The sequence below is a fragment of the Rhinolophus ferrumequinum genome, chromosome X (assembly GCF_004115265.2).
Source record: "Rhinolophus ferrumequinum isolate MPI-CBG mRhiFer1 chromosome X, mRhiFer1_v1.p, whole genome shotgun sequence".
In the NCBI taxonomy this organism is placed as follows: Eukaryota; Metazoa; Chordata; class Mammalia; order Chiroptera; family Rhinolophidae; genus Rhinolophus; species Rhinolophus ferrumequinum.
This window is the reverse complement of record NC_046284.1, coordinates 12261939-12283945: the sequence shown is the minus strand read 5'-3', so window position 1 is coordinate 12283945 and position 22007 is coordinate 12261939. Positions and strand designations below refer to the sequence as shown.

The 22007-nt window shown below is 37.2% G+C and overlaps 2 protein-coding genes across 2 annotated transcripts in view; one reads left to right on the top strand and one right to left on the bottom strand.

Moving 5' to 3' along the window:
* The window catches only part of LOC117032132 (putative MAGE domain-containing protein MAGEA13P), a 106947-nt gene that overhangs the window by 8400 nt on the left and 76540 nt on the right, over nucleotides 1–22007 (bottom strand). The gene's annotated exons all lie outside the window — the stretch shown is intronic.
* LOC117032260 (translation machinery-associated protein 7-like) lies at nucleotides 10650–10835 on the top strand. Its single transcript, XM_033123663.1, is given in 1 exon segment — nucleotides 10650–10835. A coding segment is annotated over 1 exon segment (186 nt).

The window sequence follows — 22007 nt, the reverse complement described above, 5'->3', positions numbered from 1 at the left end:
TTAATTTTTGGATGAAATGTGAGGTGTGAGGTTCATTTTTACCATTCATAGAAAAGGCCATCCTTCTTCCATTCAATTGCTTTTGAACCTTTGTCAAAATGCCGTGGACATTTTTCTGTGGCTCTATTTCTGGGTGTTTTGTTCTTTTACATTCATCTATATGTCTATCCCTTTGCTTATACCACATTGTTTTGATTACTGTGGCTTGAATCAGATCTCTTAAAACTGGGTGATGTTCCTCCCACTTTCTTCTTCTTTTTCCAAAATTATTTTATGTACTCTAGGTCCCATTCCTTTTCCATATAAATTTTAGAATAAGCTTATCTAGATCTATAAAAATCCTGTTGGGATTTTGATTGGAATCATGCTCAATTTATAGATCAATTTGGAGAGAGTAGACATTTATTATTTTGCGTCTTCTAATCCATTAAAACAACGTCTCTTTATTTATGCAGGGTTTTTTTTTTATTTCTTTCATAAATGTTTCTTGAGTTTTCAGCATACAGATCTAGTACATGTTTTCATAGGTCAATAACTCAGTATTTTCATTTTTTGAGTCATTTTAAATGGTATGTTTAAAAATTTCACTTCACAATTGTGCATTGGCAGTATATAGAGACTGGATTGATTTTATTGTTTGATTCTGTATCCTGTGACCTTGTTATGCTTACTTATTAGTTGTAGGGGTCATACTAAGATTTGAACATAGATATTGGTCTGATGGGCACAGATCTAAAGAGGGCATGTAGCACTGTAGTCCTCTGCTTAGTATAAAGGTCCTTTACACAGTAAAAAGGCAACTGAGGGAGCTCTTCTTTCAAGCAGCAGTGAACCATTTCTGTAGGCTAAGAGGATTTAAGAAAATCTATAGGTTCAAGACTCTCAAGTGCATTTACACAAATATAACTCTCCCATATGCCAGTTTCCAACTCCTTCCCTTTTAGGGGCCTGACTTTGGCATATGACACTCACCAAGGATAAGAATCCATTCAACATCTTCTGAAATTCTGCTACTCTAACAAGTAAGACCTGGATCTAAACTTTAGCTCGGTCAACTCTGTGGTAGCAGATGGGAGTCTCTTTAAACACTGCTAAGGAGTCGAGCTCGAACTTACACATTGCTTTGAATTGGTGATTAATTGACATAAACCTGTTACTTTTTCTCTTAAAAGCATCACTGGTATGATACTCAACAATGGCCACCCAGTTTCACAATTTCCCTTTTTTCTTAAATGCCAGAGATATTGCAAAAGAAATACAAAGTTGAAGGACTTACTCTATACAATTCAAAAACATGCTATAAAACTACAGTGATTAACACAGTGAAGTATTGATTGAAGTACTGGTATAAAGATCAATGGAATAGAATTGAAAGTGCAAAAATAAACACAAGTTTATGGTTAATTGATTTTTGATAAAAGGGCCAAGACAATTCAGTGGAAAAAAAGGATAGTTTTTTTCAACAAATGATGCTAGGAAAATTGGGTGTCTTACATGCAAAAATACTGGGAGTGCCAAAAACATGAAAACAAGTGGACACTTTGGTCAACATTGCTCAAGCAGGTATTCCCCATAATCAGAAGTGTCTGGATGCTGATGGTAACCACTTTGAGCACCTCTTGTCATTGCAGAAGTCAAACGTGACTTGTGTTCATCTTTTGTGATACGTACATATTGAGTATTACAATTTTAATACAGTTTTCCTTTCTTAAAATGTGCATACATTGTTTTGGCACCCTCTGTATATATAAATTGGAGTTCATCAAAATTAAAAAGTTTTCACTTCAAAAGACACCATTAAAAAAAATGAAAAGACAATCCACAAAGAGAAAGTACTTGCAAATCATGTATATGCCAGACTCATATCCAGAAAACATCAAGAACTCTTATAACTCAATATTAAGAAGGCAAACAACCTAATAATAGACGTGTAAAAGGTTTAAATAAAAATTGCACCAAAGAAGATACAAGTATATGAACAGATATATGAAAGTATGCTTAACAAAGATGCTAAGGTCATTGGGGAAATTCAAATTAAAACCATAATGAGATACCACTTTATAGCTACCAGAATGGCTAAAATTTTAAAAAAGCAATAAATGTTTATGGCATTTTAGAGAAATTGGAACTTTCATATATTGCTGTTAGGCATTTAAATTGTACACCCAATTTGTAAAACAGTTAATTTTCTTAAAAATTAAAACATCAACTTACAACAACACCCAGTAAAACAACTCATGTCCGCACAAAGACTTGTAAGGGAACATTAATCATTAATCATAACAGCCAAAAAGTGGAAGCAACCCAAATGTCATCAACTGGTAAATGTATTTTTAAAAAGTAGTAAGTCCATATAATAACATTACATTCTTCAACTCAAAGGAACAAACTACTGATGCATTGTGTAGAGAGCATGGTGGGGTGTTAAAAACATGCCAAGTGAAAGACGCAAGATCCAAAGACCACATATTATGATTCCATTTTTATGAAATTTCCAGAAAAGGCAACTCAGAGACAAAAAACATATAAATGTTTTTCTGTGGCTAAAATGCGAATGGAGATTGATTGCAAATTATTTTGAGGGAATTTTGGGGGTGGCTATTGTCTGAATGTGTCCCCCAAAATGCATATATTGAAATCTTAACCCATAAAGATAATGGTAGTAGGAGGTGGGGCCTTTGGGAAGTACTTAGAGCATGAGGGTGGAGGGAGTGCTCATGAATGGGATTAGTGCCCTTATAAAAGAGGATCTAGAAAGATCCTCGCCCCTTCCATCAAATGAAGACACAGCATGAAGACTGTGAACCAGGAAGTAGGCCTCCACCACAATGCGACCAGACTGGAGCCTTGACCTTGGATTCCCAGCTTCCAGGACTGTGAGAAATAAATTTCTGTTTTTAAGAAGCCAGCTATTCTGTGGTATTTTGTTATAGGAGCCCGAATGGACTAAGACGGGGCGGGGTGATACAAATGTCGTAGAACTAGATTTTGGTGATTGTCACACAGCTCTATAAATGTACTAAAAATCATTGTATTCATACTTACAATTGATAAATTTTATGCCATGTCAATGATATCTTCTTAAAGCTATAAAAGTATGAATCTGCTGATAGTTATAACAATGAGTCTGATTGTTAGGTACCACTAGCCTAGATGGGCAAAAGTGGCATTATGCACATTAGTGCCGTTAAGCTAGTTATCTACTAAAAATTTTTTGGCTAATTCTTACCCTTGTGTCAATGACCAATAAATATTATCACTCACTATACCTTGGTGGCTCCACAAGAGCTTTTATGAAATGAGCTATATCCTACTAGGGCAACAGAGCTGAATCATTGTCTGATCCTGCCCTTGAACAACTGAGGAATAATTAGAAAAACTGCTTACTCCTGTTAAGTCTCAGACACAATTTAATGGAGTCCCATGAATATAGTAAGTTGTCTGATAGAAGACATTTATGTTTGAAAGCATCAAATGAGTATCAGTTTTATTGAGTTAGGAAGCCATGTCTGATTGGTAAATCTTTGTTTTTCAGATAGTATTTAGCATAAAACAGTCAGTGGTCTTTATTTTATTCCTCTTCAGGGTATTGGTTGAGAGTTTGATGTCAGTGGAGTTTAGCAGCTTTAATCTGAGACATTTCAGAACCATGGTACCCGGACCATACCCTGAACTTGGCTCACTGTCTCAGTCCATTCTGGCTGCTATATAACAAAGTAACATAGACTGAGTGGCTTATAAACAACAGAAACATATTTCTCACAGTTCTGGAGACTGAAAGTCCAAGATCAGCGTGCCAACCAACATGGCTGGTTTCTGGTGAGCACTGTCTTCCGCGTTGCAAACTGCTGTCTTCTCATTGTGTCCTCATATGGTGGAAAGGGAGTTACAGCCCTCCCTTTTAGAAGGGCACTAATCTCATTCATGAAGGATCCACCCTCATGACCTAATCTGCCCACAGAGTCCCCATCTCCAATACCATCACATCAGGGGATAGGATTTCGGCATATGAATTTAGGGGGACAAAACCATTCACTCCATTATCTCACTGTAGCCACCCATTCTCCTCATCAAGGTCCATGAAACGTCTTACGAACTCATCCCAACCTCCTACGGTGTCAGCTCCTGCCACCCCATTCATGCCCTGTACTCTAGCTACACTCACCTTCTCACCGTTCTTGAGAAATCTAAGCTCTCTCACAACTACATTCATTGTAAACGTTATTCCCTTGGCTAGTACTACTCAATTTACCCTTTCAGGAACAGCTAAAATAGCACCTCTTTTATGAAGCCATCCTCAAACATCGCCATCCCATTTTCTCTCTCCTCCAGTACACAGCTATTTATACTTATTTTTTTTGTTGCACTTATTACAGTGGATTATGCCTTTTATACCTGGTAAATTGTGCATTTCCCAAGGAAGAGAATATACCTACCTATGTTTCAGTCCTTAAGTCCCGGTGTAGTATATGGTGCATGGTAATCATTGAGTTACGGGATACATGAATCAAGGATGCATGAGGTTCAGTCGCTATTGTTATCTTTTAAAAAAAAAAAAATACATAGCCCCAAGCCTCCAAGTCAAATCCTCTTTCAGAGGAGGATAAATAAGACTGGCTGACCTACATGTAAACTGTGAGAAGGACAGTGTTTAGAGAAGAGAGTGGTGAGGGGCAGCACTGAGTGTCTAAAACATTCTTGTCAGGTAGTCATATTATGTGACATCTGAAGTGAGAAAAATCACAAGATCAGAAATTTACAGGTAAGAAAAATGGAAAAAGGTAACCACGTGAGGTTATAGATGTGTTCATTAATTTGATTGTGGGATCCTTTCACAAGTTACTCATATATATGAACTCATCACGCTATACATTTTAAATATATTACAATTTTATTTGTCAATTATACCCCAATAAAGCTGGAATAAAAGGAAATTTACAGATGAAAGTTAATAATAGTTTTAGAAATTTTCTTTAGGTATTGTTAAAAAATATGCTTTATCTCAACTGTCAATAAATAGCTTTTGAAATTTTCCCTAGTGATAAAACATAGAATTGGTTATATTATCTATTGCCAAGGTCACCACCTTGAGTCTTATCGTAAGTGGCATTCCCTTTGATGTATCAAAAATAGTAATAATAGCTATAATCTATTGAATATCAGCTATACACCAGTAATTGTGCTCATTGCTTTGCATATTTTATTCCAAATCTCAGTATGCCCACGATATGAGGTCACTTTACAGATGAGTAAACTGAGGCCCAGAAAGCGATAGCAAATTGTTCAAGATTAGTTAAGCGGAAGAGCCAAGATGTGAATACAGATTCATCTTATCCAGAGTTCATGATCTGTCCTCTGTGTCATGAATAATTTTGCTTCATAGGTGTTAAACGGAGCTAGAGTTAGACAAGAAAACTATACATATAATCAATAAAGGTGAATTGTGAGTACAAGTTATTTCAGAAATAATTGCAAATTTGGTGACCAAGTAATTACATCAGATTCCTTTAAGACATAGTACAAGTTCTTCTAGCAGTAAATAATAGCTACAGTAAATAAATACTCAGTGCATTTATCTGTTGTGTATTAATAGACTCTTTCACATATAAGAATACTTGAAAAATATACGCCAGCACTGTTGGGTATTAACAACATTTAAAGAGATCTGAAAACTCAAAAATGTGCTTTACAAAGTATGTCTCTATTAAACAGGACAACCTAAACACTGAGGAATAAAGTCAAATCTAGAAGCAATCATTTAACTTCTGTCTGTGCCTCAATGCACTCCAATTGCTATTTTAATAGTATCAGTAAAATGCGCCTGTTTATGTAAATTCCAAAATCACACATTTTGCATTGCATTTACATAAGCACTTGGGGCACTGCTTAGGAAAATATGCACTATTCAGCAGATTCTGGAGCCACGGGGTTTGAGTTATTATCAAAAGGATCCTTCACCTCTAAGTACGAGTCATATACTTTCAAATAGACAGGTAAAATGTTAGAGCCATAGGCTTGTTCGAGAAACACTGTAATAATAAGATGTATTAAAACCATGACAAATAAACTAATAAGATCATGAAAAAAAAACATAATAATTTTTATTTTTAAAATATTTTAAAGAAAATAGGGGCGGCCAGATGGCTCAGTTGGTTAGACCACGAGCTCTCAACAGCAGGGTTGCTGGTTCAATTCCCGCATGGGATGGTGGGCCATGCCCCCTGCAACTAAAGATTGAAAACAGCGACTGGACTTGGAGCTGAGCTGCGCCCTCCACAACTAGATTGAAGGACAACGACTTGGAGATGATGGGCCCTGGAGAAACACACTGTTCCCCAATAAGATTATATATATTCCCCAATAAGATTTATATATACATATATACATATATATATATATATATATATATATATATATATATTAATTAGAGAAAACATATATGTTACCTATATACAATGTAATAATAGATGATTTTGCATCTCTGAGGATAAGGAGAGATGGAAGGAACGTCACTCCATTTGCAATTTAAAATGCTAAAAGAAATCTTCCAATTGCTAGTTTTCCATGAACTCGTGAGAGATTTGAGGTTGCAGGGCAACCAAGTGTCCCGAGCCCTGATTTACTTGGAGAAGACACACCACATGATGGTAAATGGAATTCACCTAGGGTGATCGGCAAATTGGTGAAGACTGTAATCCCATCAGGACCACAAAAATTGGGGAAGTCTGCGATATCTTGAAGGCTTTTTCTGCATGTACCTTACCCAGTGCTCACAGAAAAGATGAGTCTTTGGGAAAGTTCTCTTGGGCAGACCAGGAGAAAGGAGAACAGAAGCCACTGTGAGAGGGCCCGAAGTCCACCAAGACCCTTGTGATTTATTGTCCCTCTTACACAAAATCCTTCATCTGTGGGGAAAAGAACACCATTGCATTTAGGGGACTGGTAAAAATCCACTGTAAGGGGGAAAGAGGAAGAGATTTTTTTTGTTTTTAACTTTTTTTTAAAATTTTTTTATTCTAAGTGTGTTTTTTTGCAGGACCCATCAGCTCCAAGTCAAGTAGTTGTTTCAATCTAGTTGTAGAGGGTGCAGCTCACAGTGGCCCATGTGGGGATTGAACCGGCAACCTTGTTGTTAAGAGCACCGCGCTCTAACCAGCTGAGCTAACCGGCCACCCCAGGAAGAAAGTTTTAAACTCTATTCGGGGGGAGTGACAGGAGTTCTGGGGCTAGAACTAACTACAGCTAGAGGAAGAATAAGAGGACTGAGAAGGCCAGGCCCCTGAGACCTAAGGATTCCTGCCTGACCATGAGGCATTGAGAAGGAAAGAACGTTATCAATATTACATCTGTAGTATTTTTGTAAAAAAGGCATAACTTCAATGTATTCACGAGACAGCATCAGATAAAATTAAATTGAGGGACATTGTATACCACAGATCACTAGTGCTCTTCAAAACTGTAAATGTCCTGAAGGTAAGGAAAGACCGAGAAAATGTGATGGATCAGAGGAAACTAAGAAGAAATGACAACTAAATGTCATGTGCTATCATGGATTGCATCCTGCAACACAAAAAGCACCTGAGTAGAAAAACTGATAGAATCTGAATACAGTCTGTAGTTTAATCATATTGTACAAATTTCGAGCTCTTAGTTTTTATCACTGAACTATGGTTATGTGAGATGTTAACATTAGGGGAACTGAATGAAAGGCACATGGAAACTTTATGTACTATATTTACAATTCTTCTGGAATTTGAAAATAATCTCAACTGTACGTAATACCTTGTGGTCTCAGCTATGTATTTCAAGGATTTTTGTTTTATTGGGCCTTGCATTTCTATGTATTTTGTGGTTGGTGGTTTTTCAGGCTGTCCATTTTTCCATATTGCTAGAAATAGAAACACTCATCACTCTTAGGCTCCACTAAAACCGCTTCGACAATATGCCCAGGTTACGGGTAATTCACTTGATGTTGAATCCACTAACAACTTTTAAATTTAAGAAGGCTTAGTATCACTTAATATCTCTTCATACACTACCATCCTCCTTGAAAGACTTTTTTCGTCTAGGTTCTATGACAGTGTACTCTCCTATTTTCTTCCCACTTATCTCTAGCCATGCTTTCTTGGGATTCTCTGCAGCTATCTGTTTCTTTGCTGTGCTTAGCCCAAGACTTAGAAGTCTCCTTGTGTTCATCTTCTACATCTAATAGATCACCAAGTCTTGTTCATTTTATTTCTTAAATGTTTTCGTATCTGTTCATTTATCTCCATCCCTGGTGAGCGTCTCCTTGTCCAGGAAAACCCCATCGCAGTTACTCCAACAGTCTCTTGAATGGTGTCTAGGTGTCTGGTCCATTCTTCTCGTAGCATAATTGTTCAAAAACAAACCTGATCGTGATAAGGGTGTTTGTTTGTATCCCTCACTGAGCTGTAACGCCCTGAACCACAGCAACCTTGTTTTATTCACTGTGTTAGCCCCACAACAACGCTCCATACTTTTTTTGTTGAGTGAATAAATGACACTAAGAAAGAGATACAGCGTCATCCATGACTGAATGCTGCAGATAAGGCTCTGGGCTTCGGTCACGCACATTCATCAATCAGCCCTTTCATGATTTGTGGACTGATTCTCATTGTAATATTCTGAATTCACGTGTCTTCCCTGCATCCTCTCTGTCATGTAGCCATTGTACCATTTTCACCATGGACAATGTTCGCTACACATTACACTCCCTCCCATATTGCTTACCCTCAGCTAAGGTAGTTCAGTTAATTGACAAATATAGTTGCTTTGTTTTTGTTTGTTTCAAGAATGTTGCCAAATGGTCTGATAGTGTGGAGACATAGTAGAGAAGCTGTGGTGAGACCATAGTTTCTAATTGTTTCTCCCTTAGGGAACACCGTTGATAGCTATTTGCCCTTGGCACTCATTTTCCCCATGAAATCAGTAAATTAGTGATTGTTTCAGTCTCTCATTTTGGGGATAGTCTTCCTAATGTGATCACACAGAGACTCATGCCAAGAGGATGAGGTCATGTGCTTGAACATACTTAGTTTTTGATTCCAGCCATTTCTCTTCTCAGCCAGGGAATCCAAGTCAATGAGTTCTTGGCCTATACTACCCTGTTTAACTGTTGATTTTTTTAATGCTATGTATCATCTTACCAATTGGGCTGTGAAGTTTTCAAGGGCAATGAGCAAGTGATTCATTCACTTGATAAATTTGTGAAGATCATGTATTATATCTCATGTTATTCTATGCAATAATAATAAATACAAATATTACCCTTTAGTAAATACCTGCCATATTCTAGGTACATGGATTCATGACTTCATTTTAGCCTCAAAATATGTCTGAGAAATATTCATATTTTACAGATAAGGAAACTGAAGCTTAGAGAGTTAAGTTACTCACCCCAGGTCACATAGTTGTAGCCAGGATTGAAACCTAATCTGACTGATTTTAAAACCTGTTCTCATTGTACAGCTCGGTGGTTTAAAAAAAATTTCCCAGGGCAGCCGATGGCTCAGTTGGTTAGAGCACGAGTTCTGAGCAACAGGGTTTCTGGTTCGATTCCCGCATGGGCCAGTGAGTTGCGCCCTCCACAGGTAGATTGAGGGACAATGACTTGGAGCTGATGGGCCCTGGAGAGATGCACTGTTCCCCAATATTCCCCAATAATTTTTAAAAAAATTTTAAAAAATTTCCCCATGGACCTTTTTAAAAACGGAGTATTATTGAAGCATCATTTATAAAGGCAAAAATCAGAACTGCTCTGTTGAAGGAAGGGGTCAAACCTACTTTTGATTGTCTCTTTCCTCTCTCCCCACAGTGACCCATGTCACATAGGTTGTGATTTATCAGAGCTCCAGAGTGTCAAGTTGGAAAACCCGTCACTATTCCTTGTTACCTCTTTTCACCCTGACCATTTTTTAGTTGAATGAGGAAGAGATTTACTGAAATGATGAAATCACATCCTATTCTTGTCACACTTTCTTTATGAAGAGAGAATGTTTTATGAAACAGTTTCCATGCAACTGCTTTAGCCAAGAGCTGTAGGTAACTCATAATAATTTGCATAACAATGCAGGTTTTGTTTCCATCAGCAGGGGTTTCGAGCAAATTCCTGCATTTTTCTGTAATGAGGAATACCTGGAGAAACAATTGAAAAATGGTAATACCTTGCAAATGAAATTTAGGTGATTGCAAAGATGTCCATGTTCAGCATGAGGAAAAGCCTATATGTAAAGACAAGTTGGTGTACAAACAAAAACCATCAATTTGACTTCTCTCAATTTCAGTCTACAAAAATGGAATGGAATTTATGATGTGTGTCTGACACTGGATCGTCTAGGGTAGATTTCAGTCACTTTCAGGTTAGTCTTAAACACAGATAAAAGGCAGGAGCCAGACGTGGAAGCTGTGGGTAAAGATTCTGGAATCGCAACAGTACAGAATAGGCATTCATCCTCGACAGATGTTAAAGAAGATGAACTACGGTCTTAAAGGGCCAGAGTTAAGCCCAGCTTCTAATATTTATCTTACAGTTTTCTTAAATGACATTATGAGTCAAATGGTTTTATTTATGCCCAAATGTACAGAAAAAGATCACTTGGGCAGGGTCTGGGAAAGGGGCGGCAGGCGCCATGTCCGGCTGTGAAGGTGGCAAGAAGTCCCTGAAGCAGCCCGAGAGGTAGGCCGAGGAGATGGACTAGAAAGATAAAGCATTCAGGCAGAAGCAAAAGAAGAAGAAACTCAAGGAGCTAAAAGCGAACACTGAGTGGAAGGACGCCCTGGCCACATGTGGAATTAAGACATCAGGCAAAAAGTGAGCTGTTCCTTGTGCCTAGGGCAATGGTGATCCTTAATTCCATTCCGGTTTTAACATCTGGATTCCCTGCCATAACACCTGTTTTCACCTATAGCTACAATGAAGTGTGGTCTTGGACCCTGTTGTATATTGAAGAAGAAACTTTTGTAAAGAAAAAAGAAAAAAGATCACTTACTGTGACCCATTAGTGTGTCTTTAGAAGATTCTCTTTACTCTTCTTTTCTCTTCACAATGAACAAACGATTGTAGAAAAACACTCATTGTGACTTGGGTAAAAATATTCTGAGAAAACAGTAACTAGAATGAACAGAAGTTTTGAAAGATATAAAAGACGAATGTTACTTCCAAATTTTACGGATTTGAAAACTCATGAGCTATACGAGGCTGGGCAATTAAGTTCACGAACTCATCCTAGAAAAAGTGCTACACACCTCACTGCTGAATATCATCACTACGGTCAGCTTCAAAGTACTCCCCTTGGGAAGCTATGCACTGATGCCAGCACCTGGTCCACCCTTCAAAGCAATTTTGGAACTCTTTTTCTGGAATGGCTATCAGAGCTGTCATTGTATTATCCTTGATGTCCTGAATGTCATCAAAATACCTTCCTTTCAATATTTCCTTTATCTTCAGGTAAAGAAAGAAGTCATTGGGGGCCAGATCAGGTGAGTAGGGAGGGCGTTCCAGTACAGTTATTTGTTTACTGGCTAAAAACTCCCTCACAGACAGTGCCGTGTGAGCTGGTGCATTGTCGTGATGCAAGAGCCATGAACTGTTGGTGAAAATTTCAGGTCGTCTCACTTTTTTATGCAGCTTTTTCAGCGCTTCCAAACAGTAAACTTGGTGAACTGTCCAGTTGATACAAATTCATAATGAATAATCCCTCTGGTATCAAAAAAAGGTTAGCAACAGGGTTGCAACAAGTTCGCAAACTTAATTGTCAGGCCTCCTTTACGACTACAAACAAGTCTCTAACCACTCTGAGCTCCATTCTTCTCTTTAGAAATGAGAGCATTTTGAGAATGGGCATAACAAGGTGATCAAAACCAAATAATGAGTCTTAAAGCTTTCACTTGGAAGATTATACTGTATTATTCCACAGGTTATAATCTCATGGTCAAACCCAAAATCAGTGGGACAGGAGTATATGCTGCTTGCAGGAAAGGCATGACAAGGGCTTGAAGGGAATAATTGTGAACAAACAATGTCTACCACACTACCCTTATACCCATTGTTAAAATGTTTGTGTACAGCTTTCATACTATGCATATTTGACCTGAATTTTCATGGACAAATAGACATTAGCGATCCTATAAATGTTTTGATTTTTCATTCATAAATATATCACTTCTCTACAAAAGGCTCTATAATCCTTAACCAAAATATCCATACATCTCAACTTTCTTTTTAAAATATTATATATTCACATGAGTTTCAGAGATCTGGTTCTGTAATTTTAGCAGTAATATATTTTTTTTGTCTTCTAGGTTTACTTACAAACCTGATTTAAATGAACTTTGGAACATCCTAAATGGGAGACAAGTTCAAGTTAATACATAATTATTTTCACCATTGTGTTCATTTAATGGTAATTCATTTGACTATTTAGAAAAAGAAAATCACTTATCTAACTAATTATTCCTACATCAGCCTACCCATATTGTAGAACTTACTGCAAGATAAGTGGCATAGAAATTTACTCTGATTAACAATGCTATACTTGATTATATTCCTGACATTCTAATAATAATGAGTCCACATAAGAGATTAATTTGAAATATCCCCTCAGTATTTAATGTAAAGCAGTGTACTCTGAAAGAATGCACTCTCCATATAAATACTAAATCTGGAAGAGTAAGCCTCCCAAATGAAAATAATGACTTACTTGCCAATCCCTTCTGTTTTTTTTTTTTAACTTTTATTTATTTTAAGTGTGTTTTTCCAGGACCCATCAGCTCCAAGTCAAGTAGTTGTTTCAATCTAGTTGTGGAGGGCGCAGCTCACAGTGGCCCATGTGGGGATCGAACCGACAACCTTGTTGTTAAGAGCACTGCGCTCTAACCCACTGAGCTAACCGGCCACCTCCAGCCTTCTTTTTTTTTTTAATTTTTAAAATTAAAATTTTTTTTATTAGTTTCAGATATACAAAACAATATGATTAGATGTTTGCACCTCTCACAGAGTGATAATCCCCCCAAGTCTACTACCCCTCCGATATGGTACATAGCTGTTACAATTCCATTGACTTTACATCCTGTCAACTATAAAACTATAAACAAATAAATATATATATATAGCCAATCCTGTCTCTCTCTTTCTCTCTCTCTCTTTTTTTTTTTTTTTTAAGGAGGGTGCAGCTCACTGGCCCATGTGGGCATTGAACCGGCAACCTTGGTGTTATCAGCACCACGCTCTAACCAACTGAGCTAACCGGCCACTCCGCCAATCCCTTTTTGAAAACGCTTTTTAAAATGTCAATTGCTGTCATCATTTTTCTTATCTGTAAAGGCTGTACCGGATGCCAGACAAGAGTCATATGCTGTGAAGATAGGTTCTGAAAGCAGTTCAAGGCAGATAGCAGTGCAGCTTCTAACAAGTCCTATGTAGTAGATTTTTTCCTAGATACTAACAGACATCCCAGAGACTAGAGGGTGGGGGAAATAGATACATTGTTCACTGGATCCCTGCTGAGGTGTGGACTTACTGTCCTGAATCTGCCTTTACAAAATAAGGTCTCACATTGAGCTTTTCCTACTAAATCGCTAGGTGTGTGTGACCTTGGGGCCAGTTTGTGTCACCCTGGACCTCAGGTTCCTCATCCTGGCTTTGACATCAGAACACCTGTGACATTTCACGAACTATATCAAATATTATTTCCAAACCTCAGTTTCCTTTCTATGCAATAAAAATAATGGCAGCATCTCCATTATGAAGCCGTTGTGAGGGTTACAATAAAAGAGACAGTGCATGAAAGCACTTTATAAATTATCAAGTACTGTATAAATGCTCAGAGGAACATCTATCCCGCTTACCTAACAAGACTGTAATAAGAGTGTGAATAAATTTATATTAATGAATGAATGAGCGTGTAATCATAAAGGTACGTTTCCTACGCTTCTCATCCTTATTTGTGGCTTTATTATGGCACTGGGTATAGTCTGCCATACAATGCAGGTATTTCCGTTTCTGTCTTGCCCACTGGATTCTGGGTACTTAAAAGGCTTAAACATCTCTTTGTTTCCTGTAATGCGTTGGTGGGTGTTCAGTAGGTTGAATCATGCTGTGTCAGACACTGTTCCAAGCACCTTTCATATACTAACTCATTTAATCCTTAACTGCGCAAGGGAGAATGATGAAAGCTTAGATGAATTCGGTGATAGGGAGAATGGACTATAACGATGAATTTTAAAAAATGAGTAAACAGGCCTTCTTAACAGTTTTCTTTAAGTCTGCAATCAAATTCAAGGCAATAGACAGGGAGATGTTCGAGGATTTATTGTTTTTGACAACTTTACCTTCTGTCCTTCATGATATGCTTCTACAAACAAAACACAGGACACAAGTTCCCAAGTCCTCTGATTTTAATTCAATACTTCTCAACCCCCAGAGAAATTTTGTGTTAGGACAAAATACATTCCAGTGCCAGTTCCATGTGTTAGTGAATGTTGGACAAATCATTTCCTCATGTTTTTCTCTCTATGTATTCTAAATTGTAAGGTTATTTCCTTTAAGACAAAATACAGATAATTCATAGCCATATTAGCCACGTCCTTGAAGCAAAGCTAATATATAAAGTGTAACTATTACATGGTGTTCCTTTCGGCAGAAGTCCTGGTTTCTATATGACATTAGTAGAAACAAATGCAGTTTTTAGATTGCAAGTAAAATCTGAATATTAAAGGATAAGCAGACAGGAAGAAATAACAAGCAATTCAGCATGCTTTCAAGAGTTTCATTAGTTACTCAATATCCATTTTAAAAATTACCAGTAGGACAATCGGCCCCATGGATTCTGTGAGGGGAAGAATCCAAAAAACTTTTCAAAACTTTTTCAAAACTTTAAGATCAAGGGTAAGTTTCACTGTAAACATAAAGAGGAAGCTGCTCATATTATAATCCCGAAGTTGGCAGCAAGAAAAAGGATGGCTCCTTTTCCTTCATTTACTCTCTCCGTGGGATTCCTAGGTATCTTGAAGAAGGAGCCATGGCAACAATAACTTGCTCAAAAATACATAAAGTTTAGTCTCAGGATGTCCTAGCTGTTGAAACTCCTAGAACAGTCATCTTTTCATTATACTATGCTTTTGGTGTGAACAGAATTCGAGGGCTCCAATCCAGTCCCTGTCTATTTGTTCTGTTATGTTTTGCCCTTACTGAGTTACTGAAAGTATATTGCACCTAAATAAGCGATTGAAAATTGGAAAAATTCAAACAAACTTGTTAACCCCTCCCCACCCCCACCACCAATTCCTGGCCATTTCACTGAAGTCAATCCATTGGGTAGCGAGTTTGGCTGATACTATTTCCTTGATTATCGGCATAGAAAAATCTGCCTGAGGACCTCATGGTAGCATTGCTATAAATGGTAGCCTGCCAGTGGGGTAACTATTGATAAAGAAAGGGCAAAGAATATGAAGCATTGCTCATGTTTTTCAGTTGTGTTTGAACAGAACTGATGTTAAATATTTTTTCACTCATAATAGTCTAACTTCATGTTATTACCTCTGTTCCTATTCCCTATGCATTATTTATAGAGCAGTGGATAACTTCTGATTTGCCTTACAAAACATAAAATACATTTGAATAAATTCAAATTCTGAAAAATCTTGGAATAGAAGTTAAACTCCGAACATACAAAGTATGACTTAAAAATACGATGATTGATTTTAGAATGGGAAGATTTGAACTCATCCATCCCAATAAGTGTCATCCCCTTCTAAGTTGTCCACATGGGAGAACATAAACTTATTTCAGTGATGAAGCTACTGCTCAAATAATTCATGAAGCTCCATTCTTGGAGTTATCTCTGGAGCTTGTGCCTCGCAATCATTTATCCACGAAACATTAATTTAGCATCTTCCATGCACCTGTCACCATTTTGGTATTGTTCCCATCAGATGGATAAGATTTTTTTAAAACCTAAAAAGTAATGTGAATGACTCTAATAAATGTGAGATTGACTAATAGTTCGGTCTAAAAAAAAGAGGGAGTAATTACTTAGGCAAATTTCTCAAACGGCTTTCAGCAGGCTTCCAAGAAAATTCCAAATGGTGAAATCCAACCTGTTCTGAGCACTAACGATAGCATTGGAGCAAGTTTTATTTTGAAGCAACACCTTCATTGAACATATAAGGCTTACTATGTATCAAAGTTAGTATGTTTAATTTGCATAGAAAGAATGTGTGAATTCTTATAGGTACACATATAAGTGTTAAATTATTTTATATTCTCTGATTATATTTTATAGTGTGCTTTTTATCATCAAATCATATCAATGTCTATCATTTCTGTCATCTCTTCTATTCATGGTGTTAACATAAACCAAATTCTAGAGATTTCCATCACCGTCTACAAGGTACAATCAGTTTGAAGACTCCTAGCCTATAACATCCTCCCTGACAAACTTTACTATAACCCTTGCAAACCAAACCAATGAGATAAGTAAAGGTTCAGAATTATGTATTTAATTCCACAAATTTAATATTGATGCTTCATTCTGGAATGGTATAATTTTATAATATATAATATGTCCATAACTGGCACATCTTGTTTTATTGCCGGCATCTACTGCTAACTTATGACTGGATTGTTTTTGTGGTGTACAGTCTCACCAGCATGGTTGTTAATCTTCTTTGAAACTTTAAATTATGTTAACATTATTTTTTCCCATGAGCAGCTGAAAGATGTAATTTGGTTGTCTTTGATTATATTTTTCTTTTCCACTTATCAAATCGTTTGTCAATATGTCAACACTAAAACGATTAATGCTGTTTGTTATAACATCAGGAGTATTAATAGTTCCATTAAGACGAGGTGGGTTATAAATATTTTCACAGCTGATCAATGCAGCACGTCATTATGGAAAGAAATCCAGCAGACTGAAAAAATGATGCAGATTCTTTTCAAACACTGAGTGTAACAGATTGACTGAGGTGTATTTGACTCACAGCAGAAGCTGTGCATTTCCAATGGTAAGAATAAATATATTCTTCAAAAACCAAAAGTTCCAACAGAATGTAGAACGTAGATATTTCTGTGATTAAATGGTGGGCATCCTGTTCTCTTTTGTTCTTGTGCGTTAGAATAATCTGGCTACAAAGCCCTGTACAATCCAAAATGTCCAGCTAAATGAGAAAGTTGGAAAATCTATGTAGAAAGGCCAAAGTCCATCAGTGAACAAATGTTCTGATGATTTCTTACCAGATTAAAGACGAAAATATAGTGCAGCCATTAAATGTATGGGTTCTGTAGTCAGACTGCCTGAATCTGAAACCTAGCTCTGCCATTAACTAGTTGTGTGACCTTGAGCAGATTTATTTTACCCCTGTGCACCTCAGTTTCATCATTTGTAAAATGGGAATAATAATCATATGTTTATCCAGGATTACATGAGTTCATACACGTAAGCACTTAGAACAGTGCTTGGCACATCTTGAGTGCTCTGATTACAAAGTGTCATTGACATAGTTACTTTGTTTTTTTATCTAAATGTTAAAAAGTGATTTTTTCCCCTCCCATGACTACTACTGGAAAATGTCCTTCAATGTATGTTTTGCTTGAGGTGGTCTGGGTCATACGTGTATATTTTGAATAGGGATTATTTTTAAAATTTTAAAGTTAAATTTGGTTGGTTGACCTATAAGGTTTCTTCAAACTCTGAGATGTGATACTTTAATTCTTTGAAATGTGGATATATTCAAATATCACGTGTGCCCCCAGGAGCAATTGACCTGTTATTAAAGATAATTACAATAATCAATAAAAATGCCAACTCTGAAAATAGGTTCATAAACTACTTACAATTCCCGGTTACTTTAGCAATTAAGACAGAGCTTGATTTTTATAATGCAAATAAACAGAAAGTATGAAAGAACAGGCACATTCACTGTGCACAAAAAAGCTAACTGTTGAAGAATTAGAACAATTGGAAACTTGTAAATATCTAGGTCTCCTTGAAAGAACTAGACACTCATAAGTAAATGAAAAAAAAAGAACACAAAAGTAAAACAAAAAATGCATTTGTTTTGGCATAAAAATGATAAAACCTTTGATTCTAAGAAACAAAATTAAGACAATATTTATTAGAAATATGATGTACTCTAATTACTTGGTATTCTAAAGCTGTCAAATGTAGACTTAGAAATGATCACATTTAATACTGCAATTCTATCTCTCAATTCTGCCCTCTACTCTTTTTTTATTTTTTTAAGCTTTTTAATTTATTTATGTGTGTTTTTCCAGGACCCACCAGCTCCAAGTCAAGTAGTTGTTTCAGTCTAGTTGTGGAGGGCGCAGCTCACAGTGGCCCATGTGGGGATCGAACCGGCAACCTTGTTGTTAAGAGCACCGCGCTCTAACCAACTGAGCTCACCTGTCGCCCTATCCCCGACTCTTTACCCACCCCCAAAAGCACAAATAAAAGGATCATTTAACCACTTGGAGTAAGTAGACAGAAATATTAACATTTTGGTTCAAATTCACAACAGTAACACTTACTAGATATATGACACTGGCCATTTACTTAATCTCTCCGTATTTTGGTTAACACATTGTTTCAAATGGGGGCAATCATATCCACCTTGTAGGAGTTTTTAAGTATTACTTAAGATAACATACATAAAACACCTGTGCCAGGCACAACATAAATACTCAGTAGAGTGTATTAGTTTGGTGTACAAGCAGCAAAAATATGATAGCATTCATGTTGATAGATTTTTCATGGGAAGATTGGGGAAGAGCAGACCAAGGTATGGAGAGAAATCAGCAGGTCAGAGGAAAATGATGGCCCGAGAGGTCTTAGGTACGTACGACGTGATCAGCGTCCTGGGTTGTAACCTCTAGGAGCTGAGAGATGATATGTAACGTATCATTTATCGTCCACATTGTCTACTATATGTTAAATGTTAAATTCCTATTGAAAGGGCGCCCATGGGCCAGGTGGGGGAATCCCAAGTTGAGGTTCTCCCAGTGGCTAATGGGCAGGCTTCCTGCTGTAGTCCTGAAAGCAGCCAGCAGGAGCCACATCCCTTAAATGCCTTTTGATATTCTCATCTGCCTCTTTCCTGATCTCCTCCCTTTGCCCCAGTCACGGAGGTCCCACCTCAATACGCTGGGTGCTGCTGGAGCGAAACGGGCATCTGTGTACCCCAGGTACACAGTTGGGGTAGCCAGGCACTCACTCACTTCTCTCCCTTTCCCCCATCGGAGAGGTCACTGCCATCTACTTGAGCCCCACACTATGCGACCTTAGGGAAGGGGTGGTGCAGGCAGTTTCTTGTATACTCTCCACTGCATCCAAACTCGTATTTTTTTGCTCCAACACAGTGGAATCTCTCCTTGAGAAGGCTGGATTTCTACAAATGTTCTCTTATCTGTGGGTGTCTGCCCAAGTCAGCACTCTCCTGGTTTCACCCAACTGTGGCCTAGAGAGGCTTTGGCTGGTTCTGTCGCCCATACTGTGGTCTGTCTGCCTCACACCTGATGCAGAGGGACGTTAGACTCAACCAGGTCCCTTGGCGTATGTTCCTGGATCCCACAAATCCCACAGAAGTACTTGTGTTTGTGGATGAGCACCAAATTTAGTTGTTACCAAGAAGAGACAAGAAGGAGGGACATTTTATGCTGCCACGATGTCGACGTCACGCTCCTTGTAACAATCTTTAAAGAATTATCTACTTTCCAAACCAGAGGGATGCCTAGAGCTCTAGAAAGCTGATGTGGGGGATGGGGGAAGGTGGAATGAGGTTCCAGCCACCCCAATTTTTGAGAGCACCAATAACAGCACAACTGTAACCCATTATTTACTTTTTGATCGTATCTTAGCTTGGGCTGCCATAACAATATACCATAGACTGGGTGGCTTAAAAACCCCAAATTTATTTTTTCACAGTTCTAGAGGCTGGAGTCTTAGATCACAATGCCGGCATGGTTGGGTTCCGGTGAAAGCTGTCTTTGTGGCTTAAAAATGGCCATCTTGCCGTAGCCTTACATGACCTTTCCTCAGTTCATGCATATGGGTGAAGTGGGGAGAGAGAGAGAGAGAGACAGAGAGAGAGAGAGAGAGAGAGAGACATCTCTTTTTTTAAATTAAATTTATTGGGGGTGACATTGGTTAATAAAATTATATAGGTTTCAAGTGTACATTTCTATAATATCATCTATATATCACATTGTGTGTTCACCACCCAGAGTCAGTTCTCCTTCCATCACCATATATTTGACCCCCTTACCCTCATCTCCCACCCCCTCCCCCCTTACCCTCTGGTAACCACTAAACTATTGTCTGTGTCTATGAGTTTTCGTTTCTTTGTTGCTTTCAGTTTTATATCCCACATATGAATGAAGTCATATGGTTCTTGACTTATTCTGTCTGGCTTATTTCACTCAGCATGAGAATCTCAAGGTCCATCCATGTTGTCGCAAATGGCACTATTTCATCTTTTCTTATGGCAGAGTAGTATTCCATCGTGTCTATATACCACATCTTCTTTAGCCAATCATCTCATCTCTTCTTCTTATAAGGCCACCGATCTTTATGACCTCATCTAACTCCAATTTTCTCCCAAAGGCCCCGTATCTAAATGCCATCACATTGAGGGGTAGGGCTTCAACATATGAATTTTTTAGGGGGACGCAATTAAGTCCGTAGCAGATAGTATTAATAATGTACTGGTTAAGGGCCTGTATTTTATCCCTGGATACTTGGATTCAAGATCTGATTTTGTCATTTGTTGGCAATGGAAACTTTCTTTTTTCAATTTTATGATGATCATAGTTCCTACCATATGGGCTTGTTGTGAGGTTAAAGTGAGATAAAGTACTTCACATTGTGCTAAGTACATGGTTACTATTCAGTAAATGTTAGTTGTAATTACTATTATTACTAGGAGTTGTTGAAGAAAACTATATGCTATAGTGTTATTCTTGAATGTGGAGATTGTCCAGGGCTTCTGAATATATTCCTTGAAAATATCAACAGACTCTTCTGTCTGGATGTCATTTGGCTGGTTGGTAAGCTCCAGTGTTGAGGATATAAAACCATATTTGCATGCTTTGCTCATATGTGCACATACACAGTCACACAAATGTCGGGCAAAATGTGTTCAACAGATCTGTTTTTGTAAAACTTAGTGTTTATAACAACAACTATAGAAAAAAAGAAAAAATAGTAAATATTTTCGGAATTCATTACCTTGAATTTTATTTTTAATTCAAAGAAATTATTGCATTCATTCATTACATTAAAGTGTTGACAAAACAAATGTGTTTCAACTTTGAGAATTGAAAATATTCCATGCTTTTGAACAAATTATGCAGAAGCGGACAAGATGAATATATTTCAAATTATACTGAATATTTCAGAAACAAATCTAGTGGATTTTCTAATCATGTTTATTACATTTAAGAATATACATGAATGGTATGGATAATGATAGATGAGAAATTCTATCTTTGTTACTTGGGAAATGACAATGGAAAATTTCATTAAATGTAAATCTCATATACTTGAATTTTGCTGTTTCTCCAGAGAAAGTTTTGCAGACTAGCCAGGAATGCTAGTTTTATATATGCTGTCTGTCAAATTATTTGGGTAGAAAAATTATACCCACTTCAAAAAATTCTCTGAAATAGTGTACCTGCTTCAAGGTCTTTTGTACATTAATGCTAAAAATGATGACAGGTAAAACATATGTAAGTTATGGACTATTTAGAACAGTATATTTTGGGGAACTATATTAGGTTTAAATAACTAAGAACACAAATATTCTCCAAAAGATTAAATCATAGCATATAAATAATCAAAATAAAGTATTAGGCTGCTTCCGCTATGCCATAAATCTAAGCTTTGACCTTAAACATATAGCAACTATGTAGTTGTAAGAATAATATTTTAGAAGAATATCTAATATAATGGGATAATGGTGATGGTATACTCCTAGATTTAAAAAACCTA